We start from the raw sequence: 25,766 nt of genomic DNA, 5'->3' as shown, positions 1-25,766 counted from the left end.
CAGAATCAGAACTTCTACCTGTGATTGCATGAAGGTCACCCTCATCCCAACCTTATCTATCTGTCTGTCTCTCTGTCCGTCTGAGACATGTAAAAGAACATAGCTCAGTACATTTAACAGATCTTATTGTCATGTAGTCTGATAAGTTATTACCTTACAGCAGCATATCCTTCAGTACACAAAGAGTACAGTATACAAAAAATACTGATATCTTCAATATCAGTTATATGCTCAGAATAACCTAAAAGAGAGATGCATGCCTAATACAAATGACCTCATGACTACAGTAGTTCACTGACATAATTACCAGTCCTTGAGTTTGGATGGCGAGGTAGTTCTTTGTAGGAAGCTTATCTTCTTTCTTCACAATTTAGCAAATGGGCAAAATCAGACAATGATGTAACATTTTCTGTGGGTCCTCTCAACCCTTCTGAAACAGCCCCTTCCTTCCACAACCAGGCTGAATTGCAAGATTTAATTCTTAAACAAAATAAAACAAAACAAAAACAACAACTATGGTTTACATATTGGGGATATCATGCTTCTCTATCCATGATTCAAAACACCAGGGAATGAATGGCCCGATATTGCTGCACAATATTGTTCCTACTTTGCCACCAGGAAGAAAAGATACCAAGCTTTATATTGTGGAGGGCAACCTGAATGTTGAGATGGTTTGGAGGATATCCTCTTGTGCTCACTACCGCTCACAAAAATACATCAAGCAAGGGAAAAACCCCAGAAGCTGACTCCTTTTTTCATTAGTTAACCACTTCTTTGCGAAACACAAAACAATTGTCAGGTCTATTTTTGTTTTGCTTGATGTCTCTTTGTGACTGGTAGTGAGCATAAGAGATTATCTGTAAGTAATCTTGATACTTGCCATAAGTCTTGTCAGCATTCAAGATTCCTTTGCTATGTAGAGTTTGATATTCTTTTTTTCCTGCTGTCAAGGAGGTATTTTGAATCGTGGATAGAGAAGCACAGTATCTCAATTCATAAACTGGAAGGTTTTTTATTTAAGAATTGAATTTCCTGGCTTTTAGAACAGAAATAAAGTAAAATTGGTTTTAATTTATTTTATTTCTTTTATAAATATTATAAACTGCTTTGTAGTGGAAATGCAGGATATAAACGTAACAAATAAGTAAAATGAACACATTGTGGCCTAATAAAAAAAGTTGGTATCTTGTTGATTATCTGTTTAGTGAGGATGTGGGATGAGACAGTTCTGAATCAAGCCAACTGCTTTCTCAGGCTCAATTAAAGATGATCTTAATTTCAAAAACTGTAAGCAGCTTTACAACTGGCTGTATTAGAGATCTAGTATGTCATGATGAACTGATCTAGTTATTCAATTATAAATGAGGACCTTCTGAAGATACCATCACTTGGCCCAGTTGATATAGGTGCATATAAGAGATCAGTATTCTTCTTAAGTTGTGGAATGTACTTTCTTCATGGTTGCGTTCATCCCCCTGTGCTTAATTTGGGCTTACAGGTGGTTTTTTATTGAAATGACATTAGATTTTTAATGTATTTTTGATATGGCTGTTTTTACTGTATTTAATGTACATCACTTCTATAGTTGCCTACTGCCAGTAAGCACAGACTGCTGAAAGGAAGAGGCTGTCATAGTTTTTTAACATACATAACAATAATAGAAGTAAAAAAGTTGTGGTCCCTTAGATCAACAGATTTATTTCATTGTGAGCGTTTGTAGATTACAGCCCACTTCCTCAGATTCAAGAGTTATTCAGTAGCTGAAAACTGCTAGATTTCTAATTTAAATTTATCTGTAAAGTATTGGGTTTTTAAAATGCTAATCAAGGTTAATTTTTTTAAACATACAGCTTGGAAATAGTTTTCTCTAACATGAACACTCTGCCTTTTATTGTAAAGAATACACTTCACATGCAATTATGACTTCATATACAGATTAATATTAATTTTACTAATTTTACTAATTGATTTTCACATTTATTAGCTTTAATGTATTTCATGACATTTACGAAGCAAGAGATACTGAAATTCAATGTATTATATATGTTCCTTATTGCATGTTAATTTTCACTTTGCATATCTTTTTATGAAGAGTATTCTGGATATTCTGGTTACACATCATACCCATCAAGGGACTATAACACGTATACTGGTGGACTAAGTGAAGAGGAACAGTTTGAAAGGGCAGTAAGAAACAGTCTGAATGAGAGAGGTAAGGTTACCATTCATGCTTACATTATCTGCAAGGTATATTTACTTGTTGAAGAATAATTGTTTGTATTTCTTTAGTACAGTTATGCATATTTTAAAAAAGCAAAGCATGGCTTCAATAATAACCTTAGAACTATCACATACACCATTTTATACAACTAGTTCCCACTTCCAAGTAACCTGCCCGATATTCCAAGTTTTTGAAAGGAGAGCCAAGCTATGCAAGACTAGCCCTTTGCAGAAAGAGAGTAGGACGATGAAGCAGAAGCTTGTTGGAGTTAGATATTTCCCATGTATTCATGATGAACTGATACCACAAAAATTGATACAGGTAGTATTTATCTTTCTGTTTTCAACAGGCTACTTGATTGGTGCCTTAAATTCCTGATTAGTTTCTTTAAAAATAATTTACTGTATTAAATTAACATGTACTTATTTTTAAGCATATTTCTTCAAATGTACTTGAAATGTATATTTCATATGTATTTGAGGAATATCTCAGTTTTTGAAATTATATGATACAAACACAGTTGGCTTTTGCCACAGATGTTTTGGTGGTTTTGAAAATTCTAACCTAAAGGAACATTGGAACAACATGTGAAAATCTTATATTTTCATATGTTGTTCCAATGTTAAGTTAAAGTTAACTCTCTTTTCTCTCTGTTTCTGTTTCTCTTTCTCTCTCTTTATAAATCACAAACTAATAATTTAATGTATCAAAACTAAGTTTAGATTAAGCACAGCCATTCAGTGTATATAATATAATTAAAATTAATTCAGTATAGTAAAACAAATGTAAAATAACAAAAATTCAATAAATTTAACAAAATGATTCATTCTAGAAAAAAATAAAAATTCAACTGCAGTTCTAAGTTTTTTTTTTTTAAAAATTATGACTGACTTGTTTAAAGCAATATTATTAAGTGCTGTCAAGTCACCTCCACCTATGACAATTCTTTGAATGAGTGACCACCAGAATATTCTATCATTAACAGCCCTACTCAGCTCTTACATCCTCAGACCTGTTGCTTGAGTCAATCTACTGCACATGTGGTCTCTTATATTTGGTCATTTCTTTCTCTCCCTCCCTCCTCCTCTTCCTTTCTGCCCACAACTGCAGATTTTCTTTTCCACCAAGTCATATCTTTTCATGATGTGCCCAAAGTACAGCAATCTTAGTTTCATCCTTTTTGCCTCTAGAGAGAGTTCAGGCGGGGTTTGATTTAGAGCCCACTTGTTTGTCATTCTGGCATTCCAGAATGTCTGCAAGGTTCTCTTCTTGCATCATATTTTGAGAGAATCAATTTTCTTTCCTGTTGACCTCCTTCACTGTCCAGCTTTCACATCTGTAAAAAGTAATTGGAAATACAGTAGTGTTAGTGATCTTGTACATACTTGGTTTCCACTGACACTTCCTTGTATTTTATTGCCATCTCTAGTTGCTTTGTAGCAGCCTTCCTGAGTCTCAGTCTTTTGATTTCTTAATTGTAGTTTCCATTTAATTTGATGATTGCATCCAAAGTATACAAACATTTAATTATTTCAGTTTCTTCATTAAGAACACTAAAGTAATGGAATTCTTCTGTAATCATATTTTTTCTTAATATTCAGTTGCAGTCCTACTTTTGTACTATTTTCTTTCACCTTTATTAGGAATTGTTTCACAGTATTGTTGCTTTCTGGCAGAATATGGTATAATCTCCATGTCTTAAATCATTGATTTTTCTTCCATCAATTTTCATTCTACTTTTATTTGAATCTAGTCCACTTTTCCATATGATACATTCTGTGTGCAAATTGAACTAATAGGGAGATAAAATATATACTTGTCTGATAGCTATGCCTTCTCTTTCACCATATTCTGCTCTAGTAGCTGTATCTTTAGAAATTAAGTTACCTATCAGGATAATCAAATGTTGAGACACACACCTGTCTACATAATAAAAGCTTTTGCTGTAGTCTATAAAGCAGAAACTTATTTTCTTCTGAAATTATTTGATATGTGAAACCAGCCTGAACATCAGGCATTTTTTGCTCCATATAGGGTAAAAGTCTTTGTTGCAACATCTTGAGAATCACTTTGCTTGCATAGGACATTAATGTAGTAGTCCTATAGTTACTGTACTCTAGCATCTCCTTTCTTGAGCAGTGAGACGTAAACTGAACATTTCCTGGCTGTGAACTTTATAAGGAGATAGAGCAACATAAATCTGGAGAAAGCCACCAAAAAAGAAGACATTGCTGAAATAATTGTTGAGTTTCTTTGTTATCTGAAAAGAACAGTCTTTGTAATTTTATTTATTTATTTATTTATTTATTTATTTATTTATTTATTTATTTATTTATTTATTTATTTATTTATATCCTGCCCATCTGGTATGTTTATACCACTCTGAGCGGCTGTATTTGGATGTAAACCTTTTAAGAAACTACACTCCAGTACTAGGAGAGAAGTATTTATAAAGGATGACAATGACTTTTCGGTATCACAGGGACTGACCTCTTCCTAAAATTCAGCTCTTTCTTCCAATCCCTGGAGGAGGTGGCTGGATTACAAGGGGTGCCTGTCCCACCCTGGAATGTCAGGGTTGATCACCATCACCATGCAGTGCTACAGCTTTAAGGTAGACCCTGTTAATGTGATTTATTTGATTCTCAAAATCAGTAACATTTGGGGAAGGACAGTTTTCTTATGTATTCTGTGTGGGTATCTTTCTTGCATAGGTTATGTAAAGCTACGTCCTCTGTACATAAATAACTTATTTTTGTTTGATTGTTCATTCATTTACATTTCTGTTTACGTATCTCTCAATTAAGAGAGTAGTAGTTATTGTTCATGTGTGGCTTGAAAGGTTAGAATAATGTGAATTTAGCAGTGGGGCAATTAACTTTCATTGGAGCCCTGCGCAGGACAAAGGGATGTGAAATCTTGTGTTTTTTCTGCCCTTCCACATTAAGGCCAACTTAAAACAATCCAACCTCAAGCCCAAAATATACAAGAAGAGCAACTGAAATGTGAAAATGATGAGTGTTATTTGTTGTCATAGAGTGAGGAAGACAGCAGAATTTTCACTTAGCATCAAAATATAACAGTGCTAGTGCCAAATTCTTGGAGAAGGAGATCCCCAGTCTAGATGCCCAGGTGCTACCACAGAAAAGGCCACATCTCTGGCAGTTTGATTATTGCCCATCTTAAATTGCCAGCTGTACTTCCATAACATTTTAAAATATCTCAGCTTTCACCATTAATAGAAAACTTTTGCATACCCTCCAGTTCTTGGCTAGGATGTAGGAAGTGTCAAGTGCTTCCTCTTACATTGTGTTGTATAATAGTTTTAAATAGCTCTAGATGCTCATTAGTTTGTGTTCCCAGGAAATATGCTGGCTTATGACTGGCTTCTCTTTACAAAGCTGCAGCTGTGTTCATTTACTTCCTACATGAAAACTACCACACAAAAAGTCAATAAATTGAGTTACTAATAATACTCATTGAAATCAGTAACAAGAGAATAGATGTCAGAATGATGGTGTATCTGGTACAGTTGATACAAACAAATAACTAGAAAGCGATTACTATCATGGAAATTATGGGTGCACAAGTCTGAGAGCCACCTGAAATTGCACTGTATTCCAAGAATAAAATGTATTTCTATTATTTCCTGAAAGAATTCTTGAAATTGATCTTTGTGTCTCATAGGGACTGGTACATGAAATTCATGTTCTAGAGCAGTGGTCCTCAACCTTGGGCCCCCAGATGTTCTTGAAGTTCAACTCCCAGAAATCCTGGCCAACAGAGATAGTGGTGAAGGCTTCTCGGAGTTGCAGTCCAATAACATCTGGAGGCCCAAGGCTGGGGACCACAGTTCTAGAGAATGATCAGCACACATACAGTAGAATACCTGAAATCCTGTTGGGTAACATGAGCAAAGTCTTCTTCTTCTTCTTCTTCTCCTTCTCCTTCTCCTTCTCCTTCTCCTTCTCCTCCTCCTCCTCCTCCTCCATTCATTTTATTTATATGCCACATTAATTATATGACCCATATGCTTCAGTCCATTCCTCATGTGTCAATAAAAATCCCTCTTGTGATTCTCAAGGTGCCCATGCATGCTGGCTTCATGTGTCCATAAGTGCTCCTGAGAATCATGGCTGGGGCTCCTTATTTTTCCACGAGGAACAAAGAAATGTTTGACTCTGCTTATATTGCACAACAGCATTTCAGCCGATATGTAAGGCATTTGGAAAGTAGTCATATAATGTTTGATCATGTTTTGTGTTTTTATGACCCAACTGCTGTATTTAACTAGCTGCCTATTGATAAAAAAGGGGGAAAATGAACAAAATGTTGATTATTCCTATATTTCATCTTGCAAAAAAAATGATGTATAACAAAACACAACCTGCTTATACTAAAATGTCTGGAGTGAGCACGGTGCTAATGAAGAAAGTGTCTTTCTGATCCGTAATTATTTGCACAGTAGAGGATACCAGTTCAAAAATGATTATGATAGACTTTGTTGGGGATTCCGTGAGGCAAGTAATATAACTCTTCCCTCCTTACCACTCCCGTTATTTAGGAAAGGGGAATAGGACTATGGCAAGGAAAGTTAGTTGGTGTTGAAGTTTATAGCAATGGAACTCTGGTGCATTAAAACAGGTGGAGTTCAGGATTCAGATGGAGTAGAACATTTGGGTGGGGGAGGCTATTAGTTTTGCTTGTTTTACATTTTCTGTGAAAATGGAATAAAATAAAGTTAAAATTCTAAAAACAATTTAGTCCTGGGACATTGTCTAATCAGGATAACTTCAAATGAAATTCAGTCTCCTAATGCTGCAGGGTCTTCTAAAATCTTAGATATTGTGTTAGATTAAATCATTATCTCACATAAATGATTTATTGATCTTAGTAAATGTTGCCACTTACTTGATATGTACGGTACATATTTCCCTATCATTAATAGCTTACATGGCCCTGAATTCTTCATGTCTTTGAGTCACTTCACAGTTCCTGACTGAAGTCTTCCCTGTTCTATAGAATTCTAAGACCCTCTCAGAGTTCACATAGCATGATTTCAGTATTCCAGGAGTTGGAAACCAAGCTTAAAAACATACAGGAGGTTATGGCGAATGGCTGAAAAAAAACAGTACATATGAAGTGAGTTACATATAGCAAAAAAATGTAATGATAGTAAACCTGACAGTTGCTGTCAAATTTAGAATAAGAGGTATAGAATTCTTATAAGTGTACCTGGTTTTCACCCAAGCTTCTGGGAGTTCTAGTCCAAGGTTTGAGGACCCAAGGTTGAACCATTGTATTAGATGATACCTCTAAAGTTTTACTTACATACAACAATCCACTCAGTAAATCCATGGCATGTTTCTGGAACATTGTTTTCTTTTCCTGAGTTTATTATATTCAGACTTCAATCATCTGCATTTGATTAATATGGATGGGATTTTGAGAGGAAGCTTTGATTGGAAACAAAAACTTGAAAGGCTGGAACACACATATATACATGTTGTCTGTACTGTGAAAGCTACCAATGCTGGGTTAAGGAGAGTGTCAGAGTAATGACAAAGAGAAGGTTGCTCTTCGCCCCACAGTGAACTGGGGACTGAAATGGCATTGTATAATTTTTTGTATCTGGCAAAAACAAATGAAAAATACAAAAACTTTGTGGCACCTTAAAGACTAACTGCTATATTTCAATGTGAGCTTTCATGGACAAGTCCACTTTCTCACTGAAATAGTTTTTCAATGTGCCTTTGGAGAGTACAGTACAAAATTATGCATTGTGGATATATACTTCTTGTTACTTTGGTTTACATTTTGTACTTTCCATTGAACCATTCTGATTTGAGTTAGGGAAGAAGAGTTGCCTTTTTTAGGAGCGATATATTTGGTGAAGACCTGGAATCCTTTCATCTTTCCTGAAACATCATTTTCAGCAGTCCTTCCTCTCTACATACTGCACTTTGTGTAACTGTTGCTGTTAATCCCCACTTCTTTAATACAGTGGTGCCTCGCTTAACGAGCGCACCGTATAACGACGAAATCGCATAGCGATCCATTTTTTGGATCGCTAATGCGATCGCTCAACGAGCTTTAGATAGGGAGAAATTCGCTTCGCGAAGATCGGTAAGCATTTCGCTTACCGATCTTCGCAAAACGAAGCTCCGATGATCAGCTGTTTGGTGGACAAAATGGCCGCCGGAAGCCCCAAAATGGCCGCGCGCAGCATTTTCGCACCCTCCCCTCGCTTGACGAGGGCGCGAAAATGGCTGCCGGCCATAGGAAACCTCGCTGAACGGTGAGTAAAGGAGCCTTTTGGAACGCATTAAACGATGTTTAATACGTTCCAATGGCTTTCCCTGTCCCGTTCAGCGATGTTTCGCTATAGCGAAGGTTAATCCGGAACGGATTAACCTCGCTATGCGAGGCACCACTGTATTCACTTTGGGAATATTCTGCCTTAGAAATGTTTCTGTGTGCTTGTGAAGAACAACTGGTGGGCATCTAATGGCTACTTTTATAAATGGCTTCCTACAATAGCCATATACAAGCAGGTCTTTTGTGTACATTGGCTCACCATGCCACTGCTGACCTTCATTTTTAGTTTGTAGTGGATGTCAAGAAAACTTCCAATCTGCATGTTCCAGATAATGGGTGGGATAATGGGGGGAGAAGCAGCACATAGAAGTTGTAGTAATTGCAAGGATCTTTCACTGAGTTTATGTACCCTGTACCCACATCCATGTGAAATGCTTGTTGTATTGTGAAGAAGCCTTTATATTTTACTTGCCTATAGTATTAGTGGGTATCTTCTGGTGTGTTGCACAATACATTGCTGACTTAATGTTTGAAGAAACAAATCCACTGTCAGTAACAGACTGCTAAATAATACATCATGTATTTTTTTATACTATGCCCAAAAGTTTTCTGTGAATTTTGGACCTACGTGAGATAATGTGCTGGCATTGTAACATAATTAGCAAGATCAGCTAGTGTTGTTGGGAAAGAATCGGGTTCTCATCTGAGGTGAATTGAAGCCAAAAGTCCGGCTGTTGTTTGGTGACAGTTGTTCAAATGTTACTAAAGATGTTTTGATAGTGTACTCAGGAAATGCAGTTTTTGCCTTATTGTATGTTATAAAAGTATATTAATTATCAGATTTTCATGCTCCGGTCATGTTTTTTTTAAAAAAAAAAAAATCTTTTGTTCTAATTCTTTATCCAGGTATAAATTCTGAATAAGTCTTAATATTTTAACTGTATGTTTGCATGAGATAGTAAATAAACCTGCAGTTTTACAAATATGTACATAAGGAACCATGAAAGGTTACTTTCCTTTGCACTGTGAAACATGCTTGATTCGAAATTTCCAAAATAAATATACAGGATTAAACCACAGTCAACCCTCAATTTACAAACATAATCCATTCCAGAAGGAAGTTTGTAAGTCGAAAAGTTTGTAAGTCTAATCAGCATTTTCCATAGGAATGCATTAAAAGCCAATTAATCTGTTCCGGCTGTTTTTGGTTCTTAGGTCGAGGAGCGGTTTGTAACTCGAATCATTAGTTCCCATAGGAACTAATGCAAAGCCGGTTAATCCATTCCTACCACTAGGGGCAGATTTTTTTCTTTTTTTCCTTTTAACCTAAGATGATAACCTTAGGTTAAAAAAAGGAAAGAAAAGAGGGAGGGAAGGCGTGAACAGACACCTTTTCAACAGAACACCTTGAAAAGCACCTTTTAAGCCAAGACAAGCACCTTCTGGGAAAAACCAAGCACCTTTCAGACAACAGATCACCTTGAAAAGCACCTTTTTAATCAAGGCAAGCCAATACAAGCACCTTTGGGGGGGAAGGGAGCAGCAAAGGAGGGGGGGAACACCTTTTAAAAATCCAAAAATAATTTTTTAAAAAAAAAAACCCCAAAATGAAAAATACAGTCCGTACAGCACTGTGCCAGGCAGTACCAGGCAGTCTGAAGACTGTTTCCAAATCCACTCTCAAAAAGCTGGGAAGAGCGAGGAAGCAGACAGGCACCCTCTTCACTGGCCAACGGTTAATTGAAAGTTCAGATTTCACGCTTTCCCCACCTCCTGCACGTTTTTTTTTTCAAATTTTAACTCGAATCTAATTTGCAAGTCAAGTCAATATTTTTCTATCAGAGCGGTTTATAAGTCGAAATGTTTGTAACTAGGGCCGTTTGTAAGCCGGCTTCAATGCATTTCAGTTGGCTTCCCGATCTCCGTTTTCGCTCATTTTTAAGTGTTTTAAAATGTTTGAAACCTGTTTTAAATGCTTGGAATCGGTAGTCCCCCTTGTGAAACATGTGCAAACTTAATTTGGCTCTGTTCTGAGTCTTCGTTAATTTTTGGTGATTTTTTGTTTTCCCCATTTAAATCCATTGAAGGGACAGTTCAGTGGATTTAAATGGGGAAAACAAAATATCACCAAAAATTAACGAAGACACAGAACAGAGCCAAATTAAGTTTGCACATGTTTCACAAGGGGGAACTACCAATTCCAAGCATTTAAAACAGGTTTCAAACATTTTAAGACACTTAAAAATGAGCAAAAACCGAGATCGTTAAGTGAAAATCCCCCATAGAGAACATCGTTAAATGATGCGGAAAATTCCTCCAAGAAACACATCGTTAAGTGAATTCTTCATTAAACGAAGCAATCGCTAAGCGAGGCACCACTGTATTACAGTAGATGATTCTTGAGATTACTAGTGCATAGATTGTAACACATAACTTGTAGTACTTCCCAGAGGACATTACATAGCTTGGATAAAATTGTATTCACTGTTCCGCTTACAAAGAAGCCTTAAGAAATTTCTTTTATACTATTGGTTTCTGAGCACCTTCATATTTATAAGTTGTGTGTTCTTAGAATACATCAGTAACATACAGTAAGTTCTTTTGAGTGCCTGAACCAAAAAGTTCTTCACATTCTATCCTCATCTAGGGAGGTATGCTGATAGCTTTGCAGATTTCATAAAACTTTATAGGATACAGCTGTCCAAAAAAACTGATGAAGGTATCTTTCAATTCTGGGGCATGCTGTGTTAAAATTGATAAAGACAATACTGAAAGATGTAAATAGATTTTATTTTTAATACAAAAACAAGCAACACTTGTATAGTCTTCTCAGTTGACTAGATATGTTAGCTAGCTGTTACACATCAGAGTTAGGATTCTAGTTATGCTGCTGATCTTTCCAGAAAAACAACAACACTGCTATGCTGAATAGGCCGTATAACAGCAAGTTTAAATTCTGAATTCAACAGTGGATTAGTACAAAAATGTATAGCTATATATCCCAGTAGGCTTTCACTTTATTCTTCTTTTAGATGAAACCTGATCTGACACAGAAAGTGCTAGATGCTGGCAAATAATCCCTGGGTTTCAGACTGGCCACACAATAAACAACTCTATAATATTCAGTGCTGCAGCTTCTGTAGAGCCCATCTGTTTCAAAATAACCTTAATTCTGCTTACTATGCGGAATGCTTTGTTGACTGGGGTTTGTCCTACTTTTCTCTAATAGCTTGGTTATGAGTCTCTTGTGCCATCTGCTGGATGACATGAAGAATAGCCTGACACTGAACTCTTACTCCTTGGTTTTATCAATCCTAAGTGTTCAGAGGCTGTGGAAACTTTTCATACATATAACCTGAAGTCCATGCTAACTTAGATACCTTGATTTTTATTTACTGTGATCCCAGACCCAGACTATTGTGAGAAACCAGAGCATTTCTCACATTTATGAGAATTTTAAGAAGATATTTTGGTGTTACAGAAGATATTTTACTTTCTTCCTCCCATCTCAGCCAGTGCCAAGCTTTCACTGCTAATAAAGTAAAGAATTCTTTAATTTTAACTGGTAATTTTTCATATTAAAGGCATCTCACGAAAGAAGCTTCAGAGAACCCATTGTGTGTAACACTTTCATAGTTGTCAGGCTAAGCATGACAAGAGAGCAGGAATTTCTGAATTTGTCATGGTAATCAAACAAGCAAATGTAAACTTCACAGATATGTTTTGCCCTACTGCTCCCCCCCAAAGTTGGACAAAACAAACTTGTTTGCTCTTTCACATTACAGCTCTTCCAATATTTGACAATGGCTATCATATTACCTCTTAGTCTTGAGTTTATTTTGATCCGGTGCATCCTTGGGGTGATGAAATCTAAAATAAAAATAAAACCTAAGGGACTTGGGCGCTGCAGTTGCAAACTTTTTGTGCTGCTTGAGGGAGGTCCATTGTAGCTTTAGGTTACTTCTGAAATATCAGTGCAGCTTAGCGGGTTCATAAACTGCTAACAATTCATTTTTGTTCTTTTCCCCCCCAAATACTGTAGTAATTGAACACAGACAGTTTTAATATCCTCTTCAAACCCACATCACCACAAAAACAGCTCCATTTGTTCCAGTGGAAATTCCTGGTAACAATAGATGAAGCTTAGGCTTCCTTTTCTTTTCTCAACACCAAAGATTTGATGGTTTTCTCTTCTTTTATTGAATGCTGGAAAAGAACAGTGAAATTTAAAGTGTGGGAAATGAAAGCTTGTGTGTGTGATTGCAGCCAGGGTTCGACAGCTTGGTATCAATGCACACATCACAGTGTGAGAACTTAAAGATTTCTGTTATATCAGTTTGAAAACATTAAATCAGGATGGGCAACACGGTGATGTTTTGAACTGCATTTGTCTGAATTCTAGACCATTGCCCATAGAAGTTGAGGCTGATTGGAAGTACAGCGGTGCCTCACTTAGCGATGTTAATCCATTCCGGAAAAAACATCGCTAAGTTCTTTACTCGCTAAGCGATATTAAAATGCACATAGGAACGTATTAAAATGTGTTTAATACATTCCTGTGGGCTAAAAACTTACCTTAAAGCAAAATTCCTCCATAGCGGTGGCCATTTTGGGTGCCTCTAAAGTGAGGCAAAACAGCGGTGGCCATTTTGTTTTTGCGGCAGCCATTTTGGAACCGCCGACCAGCTGTTTAAAAATTTTTGCTTTGCCATGCTCGCTTCCCCCGCGATCATCACAAAGCGAATTTTCGCCATAGGGGACATCGCTAAGCAATCACTCCAGCAATGGCCAAAAGTGCATCGTAAAGCGATTTCATCACTCAACAGAGCGATCGCTAAGCGAGGCACCACTGTATATCCAAAACATCCAAATGGCAAGTTGCCTGCTTCAGTACTTGATGTTCTGTTGGCAAGCCTCTTGTTTGAATCAAAGTTTCTAAACTTCTGGTAAATGTCAGCTTTATATATTGAGGGGGGAAATAGGTGTGATGGGTATTAGAAGAATGTGTGTGAAAAATTATCTGCGATTCACCTTATGTTACAGTCATCATATTTGCTTGTTATTGCAGGTGGTAACACAAGACATTACAGTAATGAGAGAAGACCCTATGGCTTCTGGCTTCCACCAGAAGAACCATCAGCTGAGGAGCTTAGAAGACACAGACTTAATCGATTTGATAGATGGTAAAATTCTCAAGTCCATTCTCTTCACAACTGCAAAAACACTGGCTAATCTATTCTCATTTAAGGATTTTGTTTCAGAAAGTAGTGTGTCCTGGAAAGTACCAATAGATACAACGGAGTATTTGCTATTTGACATATGGACACCAAAGTTAAAGTTGAAAAGGATTCAGTTCATCAACATTCTCGAAGCTCTCTTGTGCAAATCTTATTAATTTCAATGGAAATTGCATAGAACTGTTTGAGTTAATTTGAATTGATCCTTCAGTAGACTATAATGTAGATTAAATCAGGTAGTTCAAACACATGAGCTATGATTTTCTGTTTCCTCTTAGGATCTTAAATATGGAATGCTTGATGCATCTGAAGAGGATAACAATTTGCTATTCAGCAATATTTTTTCCAAATGCAAATTTAGCAGACAAGAGCAGCATAACATCTCCTCTTCAGTCTACAAGTCTTTAATTGGGGATTTGGTGCAGGGAGCAGTTTAGGTTTAATTTTTATTTAGACCCAGTGGTAATTTCCAAAGCCTAGTTAATGTTTCCATGGGAGGTTTCATAGTCATTACAGTAATTGTACAATGTATTTTAAACACATAATTAGAGATGAGGTATTCGTATTTGTCTCCCAGGGGAGACGAATATGAAATCCACCATCAAAGCTGGCTAGCCTGATTACACACACACACACACCCCCGGCAACCAGTCGTTCACTTATAGCGTGACATGTGCTGCCATTGTTCTTCTCTCTGTGCCAATCACAGAGGTGGCCTGACTGAGGAGACAAATGCAAATCCCTCACCTCTACACATAACTTCTATATGTTGAGCGAAAATGTGTATTTCCTAATATTAGTCCTGTTTTTCTTACCCTGGACTACTGAAAATATTTCTTGTGTAAATGCTATTAAAATGAGGAGGAGCACCACTTGGATAGCATCCATTCACCTCCATAAGAGGGAGTTAAGTCAATATTTTCATGTTCAGGTATTGTTGCACACATGGAGCCTCCCCTTGTATTGAAGTGAACAAGGACATTTCTGCCTGTGTGGACCTTCTGTGTGTACATGTGGATTCCTTTTTCTAGTGTGCTGTGAAGAATTCATTGCAACGTGATTTGATGTGCTTCAGAAAACCTACATGTGCTTTAGCACCTACAACTAATAGCTTTTATTTGGCTTCCAGGTGCCACCTGTAGAGTTGACATCTGGAAAATAACATGTATCTTGGGAGTCAAATACCTTTTAAGAACTTTAAGGAGCCTACAGCTCCCTTGTGGCTTTGTCTGTATAGTTTTTCATTATAGACAAGGCCTGGTGACATTTCTGTTTTAGTTAACAAATAGGCAGTCATTGCGTAAGTATGCAAACATGTTAACACCATCACTTCACCTTTTTTATATATACAAGATACCTGAACTTTGTAGTTTTGTAAGAGAGCCTAAGAAGGGGAATTTTTGCTATATTTGATCATTTTCTTATCACTTAAAGTATATTTTGATTCTCTTGGGTAACTTAAAAGTATATTTTTATTCTCTTATTCTCTTGTGTTAATTTATTCTGGTCCTGGAAAGTAAGTTTACTTATTAGAAGGATTCTGTGCCTTTGAAGTCTTGACAAATCTACCTCTTCAAGGAGTTTTGCCATCCTGTATGTATGTATATATGAAAATAATTACATACATCCACATTGTATCATCAGAAACCGTTGGATGTTAACACAACAGAAACGTAATTGACTTAATCTGTCTTCTGGATTTGATCAGCAGATCAACAAGTAAAAAATGTGAAACATTCAGTGTGCACAGACTATAGTTTAGATAGGCTTCAATTTCATATTTGTAATTTCCTTTATCAGTTTTATTCCAAGAGGAACAAAACACAAAATGATTTAGGCCTTTCCAAGCGCTGAAAGCTCAAAATCTTGAAGATGTTTTCAAAGGGCCAGTGGAACTGCTTTTGAAGCTCTTTGGTCTTTAGCAGATTTTTGTAGTGCCAGTGGAAAGCTTGTTGTGGTCTCCATTTGCTGCATGGGCAGCATACACACACATTTTGTATGCACGCTTTTTTCCCTTCATGCTGCTGCTAGCTATGCTTTTCTCTTTTAGGAAAGAATCACTTCTCTGTCCTCTTATTTTTATTTTGATATCTGGGGGCAATTGAGATATGACATTAAATGAATATTTGCTTTTACCATGAAGATTTTTTAAAAATACACATGCAAATTGTAGACATTTATTTTCAAGCCTTGTCATTTTCAGTTTTAATTTATGCTGGGGATGGGTGCAGATAAATAGATTCACAGCAAGTGGAGAGGGGACATCCTGGCAGAAATCACATTTCTGATACTGCCATTTGTAAGAAATTGGAGCTTTTGGAAACTCTTCCCTTCATGTAAATAGCAGCCTCAAAGGAGTGATTTTTTTGTCAGGATGACAGAAGAAGAAAGGATTGCAAAATGTATTCAGCACGTATTTAACAGCATATCTGAACATCACTGTTTGCCCCCTGGACCACGGTTTGACTACAGTTTGCCATTCTGTGAGTCTTTATTTATTTTTTGCTTTTCAAAAGTGGGACTTGCCAGAAAATATTTTTTCCTACCAGTTGCTGTCTGTTTCTTTTATTATAAATTGCTGTAAGCATTCAGTATGAAAGCCTGCTTCTCTGTTTAAAAAAAGACCAATGGAGGGCCTATTCCTCACTAGTTTCCAGAAACCATTTTGCTCGATCTGTTTATGGTGGGGAAGATGAAGAAAATGGAGTTGCACTTGTTTGCCCATTGCCATGAAAAAAAAATCTTATTTCATCCTCATTTTGGAGGGTCATCAGTAATTATGGTTTCCATTTTTAAATAGTAATAAATGTTTTAACAGATTTCATTTTGTATCAATGTACTTGTCGGCCCCTTGTCGCAATTTTTTCCAACTTATATATTTTGTAGGCGTTCCCAATAAACTAAGCATGTACCAAAATAAAATATTTGTGCACTATCCTTTTCTACAGTCCACCATACATGAAGTTGTTCGTGTGCAGTGAAAGAAAATCCAGAAAGTTCTCATAGTAGAATCTTACAGAATCTTTGTGATGAAAGGCTTGAGGAAAGGATGGGTAAATCCTGCCACCCCCAGACTGTTTTTCCAGCTCTTGGTGGAGCAGACCTCCACAGCCTCCACAATATTTTATATAGAAAATGTCCTTTGAGTCTAAACTGTTAATTTCTATTCCTTGAAGCTCCAGGAGTATTGTTTTCCTTGTGAAATGGAGTGCAACCTCAGAAAGTTCCCCCAAAGTAGAAATAGTAAAAGCAAAGCTTGCTGTTTATATACTGCCCCATAGCGCTTACAGTACTTTGAGCAGTTTACAAGTTCATTATGCAGGCTACATATTGTTCCCTCCCCCCATGTGAGCTGGGCACTCCTTTTGCTGACCTTGGAAGGATAGAAGGTTGAGTCAACCTTCAGCCAGCTGCCTAGGGTTGAATGCTGGGTTATCATGAGCACAGTTTTGGTTGTAGTACAGCAGTTTAACCACTGCACCATGAGGCTTCTAATCTTGTTTTGTCTAGAGGACAATAAATTTCTTCAGCTCAACACAGAATCACCATTCAGACACATGGGGATTAGAGCAAATGCATGTAGTGATAGTGGCAGCAGATTTCTACTCTCCACTTCTGTCCCAACATCACAGTTCAATCCCTTCTTATCAGAATGCCTGAATATGGTGCAAAGTCTTAAAAGAGTACAGTGGTGCCTCGCATAACGTTTGCTTCGTTTAACGTTTTTTTCGCTTAACGTTTATTTTTTCAGAGTCAGATTGTGCTTCGTATAACGTTTTTCCCTATGGGCGATTTTTACATAGCGATTTTGGGACCATGCTTCGCTTAACGTTTTTGGTTTTAGGTCCCCTGCTTCACTTAACGATGTTCATTTTTTCAATTACAAAAGTGTCTTAACATGTTGAAAAACGGTTTTAAATGCTTGGAATCGTTAGTGCACCTTCTAAAATGTGTGCATACTTAATTTGGTGTTGATCTGACTGACTTTTCGTTAATTTTTTGTGAATTTTTTTCTCCCCCATAGGAAACAATGGAGCTGTCAGATTTTGACAGCTGTCAAAAGTTGGGGGGAAAAATTCACCATAAATTAACGAAAAGTCAGATCAAAGCCAAATTAACTTTTGCATCCGTTTTAGAGGGTGCAGAAGCTAATCCAAGCATTTAAAACCATTTTTGACCCTTTTATGACACACTTAAATTTGCAAAAATTGACTTCGCAAAGCTATTGAAATGTATTGAGTCGGCTTCAATACATTCCAATGGAGGAAACATTGTATCGTTTAACAATGTTTCCTATGGGTTTTTTCGCTTAAGGACGCCAATCCGTGCCTATTGGAACGGATTAACCGGTTTCCAATGCATTCCTATGGGAAATGGTGTTTCGCATAAAGTTTTTTTTGCATAAGGTGTTTTTTTTTGGAACCAATTAAAAACGTTATGCGAGGCACCACTGTATTTGCATTGCAGCTAGTATACAGTACAGATCTCCAGTTTCAGTGGTATAGTACTGTTGGCCCTGTCATCTTAAAATGAAGAGAATATACAAGGAATTGGTTGAAGTATACGCCACATCATGATTAATCCATATGTCTGATCAGCAATACCTCTAACTAATTTCAGCAAAGTTCTCATAAGCGAGAGAGAGAGATGAGAGCCATAATTAAGTATTCTACACACAAATTGACCATATTCCAGTTTCAAGCATTGGATCAGTGATCTTCATTTCTCACCATGTAGGGACCTGAAAGTACTGCCAAGGAGGCCCTGGTAGTGCCATCTGTCATGGGTTTGGAGGGAAAGTTCCATCCTATGGGGAGTGGAAGGCGGGACATCAGGAGGAGGGGCTGTACTGTATAAATATGTGATGCCTGTGTGGTGAAGAGTAGAGGCTGAGACAAACTGTGAGACACTGGGTTGGGACGAAGCAGCAGCTGGGAAGAAGAAGCTGTTGTGGGAGTCTGTGTGTCTGACAGGGTACTACTGTGTGTCAGAGTACCAGCCTGAAAGGTTCAGGGGTCTGTTGGTTAGCCAGAACTGATGGGTTCAGGGTCTGTGCTTTAAGTTAAAGGTTCTAGGTGAACCAAACTGTATGCTTGTGTGTGTGAGAATAAGCCACGTTACTTTATCCTATTCACCTGATTATTTTTATTATCCCTGTGTGTATTTAAAATAAACCTTATTCTTTTTATTGTTTAAAATCCATCCCTGGTCTGTGTGACTTATTATAGGGAATGGTTGGTGGCAGCTTAGTAACTGTGTGATAGATCCCAGTAGGTCTGGGTTTGTCACATTGATTGGTGTCCAGCGTGTGGGATACGACTGGTCCAGTTGTCCAGCGGTCCAGCAAAGCCTTGGCAAGTGTGCCCAGAGCAAGGGGGGTCTAGTCAGGGACAGTCTGAGGCGCGTAGGTAATCTTCTAGGTGTACCTCACGGGGAGGTGCACTAGTAGAAGAACGTGCCAACTGGGGAGACTTAGATTAAGGTGCTCTGAGGCAGCCTAGTTTTGGCGGGAAAACGCTGAGGCAAAACTGCGTAGCAACAGCGAGCTAGCTTGCCAGCTGAGAGGCCCAGCAGAGGGGGGTAGGCTCTGACTCGATACTGTTGCAACTTTAGTGCTGAAGAACAGCAGCAATCTCTAGGGAGAGCTGGTTCTGAGGTAAAAGGAAAAAAGTGGTCGTTTTATTTTGAGGCTTGACTTTTTAAAGCAGCCTGTTCTGAGGGGGGGGTATGCCCTTGACTCGAAGCCAAGTAGCAGACATGAGTGAGGTGAAAGACCCCCAGATTGACCAAGGTTCTGAGGATGAATTTGGCTCAGTGCAGGGTGACAGCACAGGAGAACAAAACCCAGAACTTAGGAAAATGATCATAGCCCAACAGCATGAACTGAGGATGAGGCAATTTGAAATAGAGAGAATGGAAAGTGAGGCCAGAGAAAGAGCTGAAATCAGTCAGGTAGAGGCAGATGCCAGGAAAAGGGAAATGGCCATGAGGATAGAAGAGATGGAACTGAAACACAGAATTAGAATGGCACAATTAGAATTAACATTCCTCAATAAGAGAAACAACAATTTATCAGTTGAAGAAATTGCGGAAAGAGAAAAGTATGAGGCTCAGGCCAGACAAAGTGAGCAAGATCTTGAAAAATATAATCAGCAAAAAGACATTAAATTAAAAGAAATCAGAGATAAGACTGAAGAAAAAGTAAAAGAGATAAAAGCTAGGGCTGAGGAAGAAATTTTACAGATCAGGGCTGAGTTTGAGGCTAAGCAAAAGGAGCTGGAAAAGAAACCAAAAGAAGGCACACAGGTTAAGGCACAACCTCAAAACCTGAATTATTCTGAACAAAACATGAGGGAAACATGGGACCCTAAGTACTCCAAAGGGTTAGTTCAGAGCCTGCCAAAAATGGGCGGCCATTTTGTTGATAAACCTTCTGGGCAGAGCCAGTCCAGGAACCAGATTTTGGAGGGAAAACCAAACCCAGAGGAGAAAGACTCCAAGTACAGCAGAAAATGTTATTTCTGTGAGGGAAAGGGCCATCTAATCTCAGGGTGTGAGAAATGGAAGCAGATAAAAGGAAATGTGCCTCATGATTCTAGTGGAACCAAGCCAAAAGCTGTGTTCTGTGTCCAGAAAGAGCAAGGCTCAGTGTCACTGAGGGAGCCTGTTGCCATGGCTACTCAGTCTGGAACAGCTACCTCTGTTGATCAGGCTGAGGAAAATGGTCCTCTTATAGAGGTAAAGCGCTGCTTGCTGGTAAAAACAGATTCTCAGTTGTTTGAGACAGCCGGGGTGGACGTAGGAATACTTGACCGTCAGTATAGGGGGCTGCGGGACACTTGTTCCCAGGTAACCCTGGGCCATCCAGATATTATTCCTAGGGAGTTTATAATCCCAAATGAGAGCATAAAGGTGGCAGGGATTGAGGGGCAGGTAATCTCTCTGCCAGTAGCAGAGGTACCTGTCAACTTTCAAGGCTGGAGGGGAGATTGGCGGCTAGCGATTTTATCGACTCTGCCAGCAGCCGTGCTCGTGGGAAATGACCTGGCTGAACATGTGAAACGGGTGCTAGTGATTACACGTTCACAAGCCACCACAGGGACAGTTCAGGGGGGTAATGATGAGCCAGAGACGGAAGCAGGTGGGGGGAGTTCAGAAGCTGTGGTGGAAACCTTAACCACAGACAGCAGATTTGGACAGGAGCAAAAGGCAGACGCCACTCTCCAAAAGTGTTTTGAACAGGTGACTGACGCCCAGCTGACACCTGAAACCCCAGTGAGATTTCTGGAGAAAAAGGGGATTTTATATAGAGAAACCCTGAGGAATATCTCAAAAGGGGGAGATGGGATCAGAAGTCAGCTGGTGGTACCTGAAAAGTATCGCCCCATGATCTTACAAAGGGGGCACTCTGACATGTTTGCTGCACACTTAGGAGTGAACAAAACACAGCAGAGAATAACACAGAATTTCTACTGGCCTGACATAGGGAAGCAGATCAGGGAGTTCTGTAAACAATGTGATGTGTGTCAAAGGCAGGGGAATAACCGCGACAGGACCAAAGCAAAGTTGTGCCCTTTGCCTGTGATTGACACTCCGTTCAAATGCATAGGGGTGGATATAGTGGGACCTTTGCCCAAGGCCACAAAGAGGGGGAACAGGTTCATCCTAACAATTGTGGACCATGCCACAAGGTATCCTGAAGCCATACCCCTGACTAACATTGAAACTAACACAGTGGCCGATGCTTTGGTGGGGTATATGTCCAGGATGGGATTTGCCTCAGAGATAATCACAGATTTGGGAGCATCGTTCACATCAAAGCTCATGAAACGCTTATGGCAGATCTGTGGAATTAAGCACAAGGAAACCACTGCCTATCATCCTGAAAGTAATGGGTTAACTGAGAAGTTCAATGGGACTCTAATGCGCATGATTAGGGCTTACTTGGCAGAGAATCCAAACAATTGGGACCAGAAGCTGCAACCCCTTTTGTTTGCTTATCGATCAGTGCCACAAGCCAGTACCGGGTTTAGTCCATTTGAACTTCTATTTGGGAGACGGGTGAAAGGGCCCCTTGATTTGATCAAACAAAATTGGGAGCAGATCACCCAGGATGACCCACAAGACGTTGTGACTTACATAGACACTTTGATGAATGACCTAAGGAGAAATCTAGAGCTGGCAGCAGAAAACCTGCAAGCTCAGAAGGTCAGACAGAAAACATGGTTTGACCACAAAGCTAGAGAGAGGCACTTTGACCCAGGGGAGGAAGTGCTTTGGCTTAGGCCCTGCAGAGAGAATAAACTGCAGCTCAAATGGGCAGGACCATATAGGGTCATTTCCAAGATGTCAGACCTGAACTACCTAATAGAGCAGGAGGAGAACCAAGCAAGGAGGGTGGTTCATGTGAATGCCCTAAAACCCTACTACAGAGGGGAACAGAGGGTTTTATTCGCGATAAAAGCAGCTGAGAGTGAGGAAGCTGAATTACCCTTCTGGGAGGGTAGAGGGGAAGTAAAATACAACCCAGAGGAGGTAAAGATCAGTCCTGCACTCACCCAAGACCAGCAGCAAGAACTAAAAATGCTGCTTAATAAATATCAACAGGTGTTTTCCAACAAGCCGGGGATAGTGAAGGGAGTGATGCATCGGATCCACACAGGGGATGCACCCCCGCAGGCAGTATCCCCATACCGAGTAACGGGACCCTATAGGGACAAGGTGCGGAAGGAGCTGGACGAAATGCTGAGGGAGAACATAATCGTCCCCTCTTCTAGTCCTTGGTCCTCTCCGATAGTCCTTGTGGACAAGCCTGATGGGAGCATTAGGTTTTGTGTCGATTACAGGAAATTAAACCGTGTAACCACTCCTGATGCCTACCCAATGCCCAGGCTAGACAACCTGATTGAAACCATAGGGGGTTGTCGGTTCATCTCATCATTGGACCTGGTAAAGGGATATTGGCAATTAAGAATTGATCCCAGGGATCAAGAAAAGACTGCCTTTTGCAGCCCTTTTGGTCTCTATGAGTTTCGAGTCCTGAGCTTTGGTCTCAGAAATGCACCAGCCACATTCCAAAGGCTGATGGACCAGACCTTGGCAGGGCTCAGTGACTTTACAGTGGCCTACATTGACGACATAGGGATCTTCAGTAATACCTGGGAAGATCACCTGATACACCTGGAGTTAGTGCTGCAGAGGTTAAGTGCAGCAGGGCTAACAGTAAAGGCCAGCAAGTGTCAGCTGGGTAGCCCAGAAATAAAATACTTGGGTCACATGGTAGGGGGAGGAATGATAAAACCCCTAGAGGCCAAAATAGAAGCTGTTCGTGATTGGCCTAGACCGAACACCAAGAAAAAAGTCAAATCATTTCTTGGGTTGGTGGGCTACTACAGAAAGTTCATCCCGAGGTTTAGCGAGATTGCGGCTCCGCTGACCGATCTGACGAGGAAGATGGCTGATGACCGCATCCCGTGGACCAGCGACTGTGAGGCGGCGTTCCAGAGGTTGAAGGAGGCGTTAATCAACTATCCTGTCCTGCGGGCTCCTGACTTCGACCGGGAGTTCATCATCTACACCGATGCATCTAACAGCGGGGTAGGAGCAGTTCTGTGCCAAGAGGATGAGAATGGTGACCAGCATCCAGTGTCCTACCTGAGTAGGAAACTTCAAAAAGGTGAGAGACATTTGGCAACCGTGGAGAAGGAGTGTTTGGCCATAGTCTACGCGATCCAGAAGGCCAAGCCTTACATCTGGGGAAGACATTTTATTCTGTGTACTGACCATTCACCATTGCAATGGTTAAAGACAATGAAAACCCACAATAGCAAACTTATGAGGTGGGCTTTGAACTTACAGGACTATGACTTTGAAGTGAAGGTGGTCAGAGGGTCAGTGAACTGTGTTGCTGACGCCTTATCAAGAAGACCTGAAGACTGAAGACGGCGAAAGAACATGGACTATATGTATATAATGAAAACAAAAAGTTAAAATGTACCTGGTTTTGAATTTGGTTGGTATTAATAAAGGTAAATTGATGTACTGTATATGGTAAAATGTTTAAATGCATATTTGCTATGGTTAACTTGGAGTGTAAGTATATGTAAGTATTATATGGTATGTATAAATGTTGTTGTGTATTTTATGCAGGTTGTTTTTTGGTGAAAAGCACTTTTAGCTTTCCCCCTACAAAACAACTTTTAAAGAGGGGAGGTGTTACATAACAGCACTGATGTTACCTGTCTGTCATGGGTTTGGAGGGAAAGTTCCATCCTATGGGGAGTGGAAGGCGGGACATCAGGAGGAGGGGCTGTACTGTATAAATATGTGATGCCTGTGTGGTGAAGAGTAGAGGCTGAGACAAACTGTGAGACACTGGGTTGGGACGAAGCAGCAGCTGGGAAGAAGAAGCTGTTGTGGGAGTCTGTGTGTCTGACAGGGTACTACTGTGTGTCAGAGTACCAGCCTGAAAGGTTCAGGGGTCTGTTGGTTAGCCAGAACTGATGGGTTCAGGGTCTGTGCTTTAAGTTAAAGGTTCTAGGTGAACCAAACTGTATGCTTGTGTGTGTGAGAATAAGCCACGTTACTTTATCCTATTCACCTGATTATTTTTATTATCCCTGTGTGTATTTAAAATAAACCTTATTCTTTTTATTGTTTAAAATCCATCCCTGGTCTGTGTGACTTATTATAGGGAATGGTTGGTGGCAGCTTAGTAACTGTGTGATAGATCCCAGTAGGTCTGGGTTTGTCAATACATTCCAATGGAGGAAACATTGTATCGTTTAACAATGTTTCCTATGGGTTTTTTCGCTTAAGGACGCCAATCCGTGCCTATTGGAACGGATTAACCGGTTTCCAATGCATTCCTATGGGAAATGGTGTTTCGCATAAAGTTTTTTTTGCATAAGGTGTTTTTTTTTGGAACCAATTAAAAACGTTATGCGAGGCACCACTGTATTTGCATTGCAGCTAGTATACAGTACAGATCTCCAGTTTCAGTGGTATAGTACTGTTGGCCCTGTCATCTTAAAATGAAGAGAATATACAAGGAATTGGTTGAAGTATACGCCACATCATGATTAATCCATATGTCTGATCAGCAATACCTCTAACTAATTTCAGCAAAGTTCTCATAAGCGAGAGAGAGAGATGAGAGCCATAATTAAGTATTCTACACACAAATTGACCATATTCCAGTTTCAAGCATTGGATCAGTGATCTTCATTTCTCACCATGTAGGGACCTGAAAGTACTGCCAAGGAGGCCCTGGTAGTGCCATCAATCTTCTAATCTACCAGCCTTGGAGTCACTGCAATTTTTGGGGCTGAGTAGAATAACTTTATTCATAAACCATAATTAGTTTCGGTCATTTTTTCACCACTTTGATGTCTCTCAAATGCTGTCTCCAAGCCCATTTGACCATGTTTCTCTTTCCTTCCAGTGTGCTCCAAATAGTCCTAGATGCAGGGATCCAGAGTGTCCACATAAAAATGTATGGAATTAGTACTTAAGTTCCTTTGTCATAACACCTAACTGGGCATTCTCCCAGATACCCTTCATTCAAAGTCCATTTTTAGAGTTCTCTGTAAAATTTCTTTTGAGGGATCTATAATTTGACCCTTGCAACACAGAAGACACACTAGTTTACAAAAACATTGGTCATCGATTGAGAATGAAACTCTCAGTCTGTCTGGAGGGAAGAAATGCAACACAGTCAAAAACAAAGAATGTTTTTGTGGTAGACTTCGGCTGACAAAAATTGGAGATGCTATGGCTCTTGGCAAGAGGTGATGCCTTTTCTTTGCTGTCTTCATCTCCCTGAGCTCTAGGGATGGAAAACACTTCGTAGCCAGAGTGGGTGCATTGTGAGAGGTTGCAGAGCAGATAAAATAAAAGATCAATCAGTAAAATACTGTATTATCCCATAGGAAACAAACATTTCCTGTGGATGACTCTCGTTTCTGTGTAAAATGGTATTTTTAAAA

At 39.2% G+C, this 25,766-nt stretch overlaps 1 protein-coding gene across 9 annotated transcripts in view; it reads left to right on the top strand.

Annotated features, from left to right (window-relative positions):
• Positions 1-25,766, top strand: part of RHBDD1 (rhomboid domain containing 1) — a 66,188-nt gene that overhangs the window by 29,272 nt on the left and 11,150 nt on the right. For 4 of the 9 annotated variants that reach the window (XM_072995982.2, XM_072995983.2, XM_078389199.1 and 1 more), the window contains exons 6-8: positions 2,096-2,215; positions 13,611-13,725; positions 16,153-16,701. In XM_072995982.2, coding sequence (XP_072852083.2) covers positions 2,096-2,215; positions 13,611-13,725; positions 16,153-16,363 — 446 coding nt within the window. In that variant the 3' untranslated portion in view covers positions 16,364-16,701. Of the gene's footprint in view, positions 1-2,095; positions 2,216-13,610; positions 15,260-16,152; positions 16,702-25,766 lie in introns of those variants that run through there. The other 5 variants (XR_012085716.2, XM_072995985.2, XM_072995986.2 and 2 more) reach the window with 3 other exon arrangements.

This window comes from Pogona vitticeps, chromosome 3, assembly GCF_051106095.1.
Source record: "Pogona vitticeps strain Pit_001003342236 chromosome 3, PviZW2.1, whole genome shotgun sequence".
NCBI lineage: Eukaryota > Metazoa > Chordata > Lepidosauria > Squamata > Agamidae > Pogona > Pogona vitticeps.
Note: the sequence above shows the minus strand (reverse complement) of the source record. Positions and strands in the feature narration are given on the sequence as shown.